We start from the raw sequence: 5585 nt of genomic DNA, 5'->3' as shown, positions 1-5585 counted from the left end.
CGTCGCCCAGTGCCATGTGACCCTGTGAGTGCCGGGTGAGTGGGCCTGGGCCGCGCGCTCTGCCGCCACCGCGCGGCCCGTATGGCAGATGCTTGAGGCTACGCGGAGTGTAGGGAACCCTGAGAGGCCGGCGGGACGACCTAACGCTTTGTGCTCCCTGGCGTGCTTTGCCGCTTTGGGTCCAACTACCTCCTCCTTGCAGGCGCTGGAGCCTGCGCTGATTGGAGCAAGAGTGACAGTTTCCATGGGCGTTGGGGTCCGGGGCATTAACCCAGTCAGTGGTCTCTTTAGTATCCCCTCAGTCCCAGGACTAGGCTTGAGCAAACCCCGCATCACCCTCCTTGGCATCTCCTGCCTGGGATCTGGGGTTGACAGCCCCAAGGACTAATGCATGCCCTTCCTTAGCCCCTGTCCAGGATCCAAGGCCCACATTCCGCGCATTCTCCACGTGTAGGTTCACCTGCAGGAGTCCCCGAAAAGGCCATGAGGACAATTGTTGTCATTCAGGTAAGCGGAGACAAGCCTGCAGTTGCAGTTCAGTTGGAATAGACTCTCTAACACCACTCTTGGGTCCCACCCTCTTCTGTGGGCATCTGGGCAGACAGCAGGCTGGAAAGGTAGGGCCACAAGAGCTAAGGATGAAGAGGCCATATGCACAGATAGTGCCAGCCGTTATCAGTTTGCCACGCTGACCCTTCGTTGGCCAGTACCCTCCTGTTCATCACTTTCAGGAGAACCTCTTCTCCCCAGGTGAGGTGAGGGAAAGGGTGCCCAGGTGCTCAAGCCTATTGAGGAAGCTTTCATTCTCCAAGGACAGTTGCTGGAGCCATGGTAGAACCTGACCCAATTCCCGGTACAGAATCCTTGCGATGAGGAAGAGCACACCAAGTCATGGCATCTTCTCACAATGAGAAAGCAGCTCCTGGAGCAGCTCAGGCAGGTGCAGGGGAAAAGGTCTTGGAAGAAAGCAACGGGTTCCACAGCAGCCTGTAAGGCCTCCTACTGGCAAACTGAGCTTAGGAGACACAAGTGATCTGAGGCAAGAGCAATTCCTTGGAAAGCACTGGTTCTTAGTTCGTCCTTTCAGGTGGTTTCTACAGGTGTTTTCATTGAGCCACAGCTCACACTAACAACTGGGTTTCCTAAGCACCAATGCCACAGAGCATGGCTTAAGAAGCAGACTCCAGAAAAACCCTGGACCTCAACTGTTTGACTAATGTAGGGTAAACAAAGGCAAAAGGCAGCTTCCCACTCACTCCTTGTATAAGCTGACTCCTGCTAGTCTTGCAAAAACTGGAATAGACATCAGAGGCTTGGAATGGACAAAAAAGCAAGTAGGTGGCCAGGCCAACAGCATCGAGATGTCAGTGCTGACATGCACTGTTATTGAAGACATCCTTGCGGAAAACCACACTCCACACACCCTGTCTTGCTTGTACTGAGCCACAATTTAAGGCCCTCCAATGTATCCAGACTCACTCCTCCTAAAGCTGTGGCCTCCAGCTCTCTTGGGTGGCTAAGACATACGGTATCAAGGGGCAGGGTATCAAGCCCAGCACCCCCTACCTCCTTTCTGCTGAGGTGCCTGCTGCCCTCTAGTGGCACACACCCAGGCACATCAGCGGGCCCTAGCCCCTATGTCCTGCTCTGATCTTTTCAGCGCTGGTGGGTTGAGGGATAAATGGAAATGAATATCCCCCCAAACTTTGCAACTGGAAAGCATAAACTGGTAGGAACCTTCTGGGGCAAAACCCCATTTCAGTATTCACCATAATTCTCCACAGACAGCTAGAAATTTTTTTTCTTTAATAAAAAAATCCCAGACACACTTTGAAGTCCTAGAGTACACCAGCAACAGAAGGAAGGGAATCCCCTCATGGGGGTACTGTAGGGCCACCATCATCAGGAAAGCTCCAGGCTTCACATCTGATACAGTATTGTCAGGAACCCACTTAAAAAATAAATTACAAAAAGGCTGTTTTGGGAGCAAGCAGTTGAACTGTTTTTTCCCCCTCAGGTGCAACAGAGATTGAGCAGACTACAAATCAGTCCGTGCACTGGCTGCCTTGGGGGCATATTTAGGCATCAGTTCATTTATCTTCCGGATGTAGTCAGACTTTTCTGCACAGCCTTTGCATGTCTCCCCCCAGTCATCCAGAATCTTCTTCAGCTCTTTAACTCGGAGCTTCTTCAGGTCCACTGTGCTCAGGTCGATCTGCTTGTCTGGAGGAGAGAGCAGGGAGAGTCACTGGCTGGGTGGAGCAGCCGCAGTCCCCCAGTAGTCCCAGAATATATCACTCCCCGAATGGCCAAACCAGCCCTACTGGTTTCAGAGGAAGAGACATTTCCAGACACATTTACAGGCATGTCAGTGCCTACTGCCACCACAAGAGGGAACTAGCCTCTTCACCAGGAAGGCTGGCCACATATTGTGTCTACTACAGATATGCAGTGTGGACAAGGATAGGGACAGAGGCCACACTGTCCTTACAAGAGAAACATGGTTCCCATCTTCCAAGGGCCTCTGACATAGTCACCACAGACTAACAGCTCCAGGCTGGTGACAAAGAGCAGCCCTGCTCAGGCCCTTGAGGAACTTACTCTCCATGACCACAGTGACCTGGAGCCAACTGGACCTGTACCAGGATGACTCTCAGAAGACCCAAGTGGGCGAACACAGGTCCTTGGCCATTCAAGTTTTTCAGAAGACGCCCTGTTTCTGAAGACTGGGACTATGTACAACCAGAGACCCAGTCAGCAAGAGAGATGCTGTAGTTCCTAACTCTTGGGCTTGCATACTTGGACATAGCGTTTCTTTTCAGAATAGTAAAGATCACTGGGGCTTCAGAGCTGGCAGCCAGAACCAGCCTGTTAAAACCAAGTCGTACCATGCCACTTCTCTGCTCAAAAACTCCTAATGCTCCTAACTTCACGCAGATTAAAAGCCCTCACCAGCCTGCAATGCTCTCTGACTTGCCATGCCACTGGCCACCTTTATCCTGCCTGTAGCCTCTGCCTGGAATGCTCTTCCATTAGTTGGCCTCTTGGCTAATCCTCACCTCCTTCAAAGTTTGCTGAAATATCACCTATTCAACAAGGCCTATTCTGACCTCCACCCACTTCCATGCCAGAGCCCTCCAGCATTTAGCACCATCTGTCAAACGATACAATCCACTCATGACTCTAGCTCATCATTTTCCTCTCCCAGATGGGAAATAAACCCAGAAGGTGCACAGCATTCATTAAGTAAGGACTAGGCGTACTCACCATACTTTAGCTCACAGATCTGGCTGTCCTTCTTCTTAAGCTTCTCACAGATCTTCTCCACAGGGATGTGGTGGGCCAGAGGCTTTGATACCTCATTGATGATTTTGGTGGCTGCATCATCTGTGGCCCCGATATAGTAGCACTGCATCAAGAAAGGACAGTGGCCTTCAGGAGGTGCTTGAGAGCCATCGCCTCCAAACATACTGACACCTCGAAACATCATCTCTCTGGTAGGGCCTTTTTTTTTTTGAGATAGGGTCCCCCTGTCGCCCAGGCTGGAATGCAGTGGCACGATCATGACTCCCTGCAGCTTCAATCTGTTGGGTGGTGATCCTTCCCACTCAGCCACCCTAGTAGCTGGGTCTACCAGTGTGGGCCACCACATCCAGCTAATTAAAACTTTTTTTTTTTTTGAGACACAGTTTCGCTCTGTCACCCAGGCTGAAGTGTAGTGGCATGATCTCGGCTCACTGCAACCTCTGCCTCCCAGGTTCAAGCAATTCTCCCTGCTTCAGCCTCCTGAGTAGCTGGGATTAGAGACGCCTGCCACCATGCCTGGCTAATTTTTGTATTTTTTAGTAGAGACGGGGTTTTGCCATGTTGGCCAGGCTGGTCTTGAACTCCTGACCTCAGGTGATCCACCCACCTCGGTCTCCCAAAGTGCTGGGATTACAGGTGTGAGCCACCGTGCCCGGCTTAAACATTTTTTTGTGGAGATGGGATTTCACCACTTTGCTCAGGCTGATCTCAAACTCCTAAGCTCAAGCAATCCTCCCACCTTGGCCTCCCAAAGTGCTAGGATGACAGGCATGAGCCACCGCACCTGGCCCACAGCTGCATTTTTCAGTGCCCTGCCTGTACTGGTAGTCAGATTCAGTCAGTGTAAACCCTGGACTCTTAACACATGCTCAGTCCAAGCTGGCAGCCACCAAATGAGTTTAAGTGTCACCAGGGTTCAAACCTTTAACAGATAAGCCAGAGACTGCCAGGGAAATTAAAGTTAGAAAACCCATTGCTTCACTAGGGCTCTTGTCTTGATTTGGCCCTTGCCTATCCTGTGGGCACCCTGTCACCTTCTCCTGTCCACATACATGCCAAACTCGTTCAGGCCTCTGGACACTCACACTGCTGTTTCCTGTATGGGATGTTCTTATCTCACTTCAATGATAACCTTTCCTCAGAGACTTCGTGGCCACTCTAAATCAGCACCTACTGGTCCATTTTCATCATGACACCCAGACACTGCATTATTTGTGTGCCTGACTGTCACTTCTTTCCCCTGATACTCCCAGTGCCCAGCACATAGTAGGTGCTTAATAAAGACTAACAGGATTAAAAAAAAAATCACAGTTGCAGAATACATGCCTGCTTTGGGAAGGACATAGAAACACTTCAGTCTCACATTAGTTTATGGAGAGTAGCTGGCTTCCTGAATAGAGAGGTGGGCAAGGCCTTTTATCGAAAGGCTAGTGAAGCTAAGGGTTAACATGAGCCAGGGCCAGTTGGGGAGGGTCACCAACTACTTACCAACCGATTCTCTTTGCCTCTTGCTTCTCGGCAGAACTTTATAAGCTCGTTTTCAATAGTGGCTGGTGAGAATGTGACATCTCTGTCTTTGAGGTCCTGGTAAAATCTTCCCAGATAAGAAATACAAACTGGAAAAGAGAGGGACGGGAGATGCTCAGCAATCACCAAGCCGTTCCAATCCACCAGGAAGGAACTCCGCCAACAATTTTAATAGGAGACATGGGGATGAATCATTAGAGGTGAGCTTTTCCATCACCGATTTTTCTCAGTTGCCTACAGGTAGACGGAACCCGGTTCAAAGTGGCAGGGGTCCCCTGGTACACCCAGGTAATCAAAAGACCAAGCATCACCCAATGACCTATAAACGACTCCTCCCTGCTCCTTTCATCAAGTTTAAGCCCATGGTGAACACGTGTCCTTGAGACGGGACTCACTGTGACCTCGTAAATGGAGAGACTGGAAGGTGAGGAGAAAAACCATCAAAATGCTGCTGCTAATTTCCAAATACAACAGCGGACCCAGAGGTGCAGCTTCGTGATCCCAACAGACAGGGCGCAGCACCCACGGCCAGCCCTGGGGCTCCCGACGTCGGACGGGGAGCGGTAACCTCTGGACGGTGGTGGGGACAATAACTCAGGCGTGATGGAGATTTCAGGCCAAGTTTTCAACGGGATCTAGTCTCAACTTTTCCTCGTCGGACCAATGTTTTCTACGCCGGGGCAAGATTTACTAGGGCAGGCGCCGGAGCCTCCTCGTGCAGGCCCCGCCGGGAACCCCCGTCGCCCCCGCCC

General features: G+C 51.1%; 2 protein-coding genes across 2 annotated transcripts in view; both read right to left on the bottom strand.

The window, feature by feature from the left end:
* The window catches only part of RBM15B (RNA binding motif protein 15B), a 3598-nt gene extending 3352 nt beyond the window's left edge, over positions 1–246 (bottom strand). The window contains exon 1 of the mRNA XM_011992511.1: positions 22–246. Within this exon, the coding sequence (XP_011847901.1) occupies positions 22–246 (225 nt within the window). The remainder of the gene's footprint in view (positions 1–21) is intronic.
* Positions 247–1783: 1537 nt separating this feature from the next.
* Positions 1784–5585, bottom strand: part of MANF (mesencephalic astrocyte-derived neurotrophic factor) — a 7435-nt gene continuing 3633 nt past the window's right edge. The window contains exons 2-4 of the mRNA XM_011992510.1: positions 4795–4922; positions 3268–3409; positions 1784–2223 (exon numbers count right to left, since the gene is read on the bottom strand). Of these exons, the coding sequence (XP_011847900.1) occupies positions 2039–2223; positions 3268–3409; positions 4795–4922 (455 nt within the window). The 3' untranslated portion in view covers positions 1784–2038. The remainder of the gene's footprint in view (positions 2224–3267; positions 3410–4794; positions 4923–5585) is intronic.

The sequence above is a fragment of the Mandrillus leucophaeus genome, unplaced genomic scaffold, assembly GCF_000951045.1.
Source record: "Mandrillus leucophaeus isolate KB7577 unplaced genomic scaffold, Mleu.le_1.0 Scaffold412, whole genome shotgun sequence".
NCBI classification, from domain to species: Eukaryota; Metazoa; Chordata; class Mammalia; order Primates; family Cercopithecidae; genus Mandrillus; species Mandrillus leucophaeus.
Note: the sequence above shows the minus strand (reverse complement) of the source record. Positions and strands in the feature narration are given on the sequence as shown.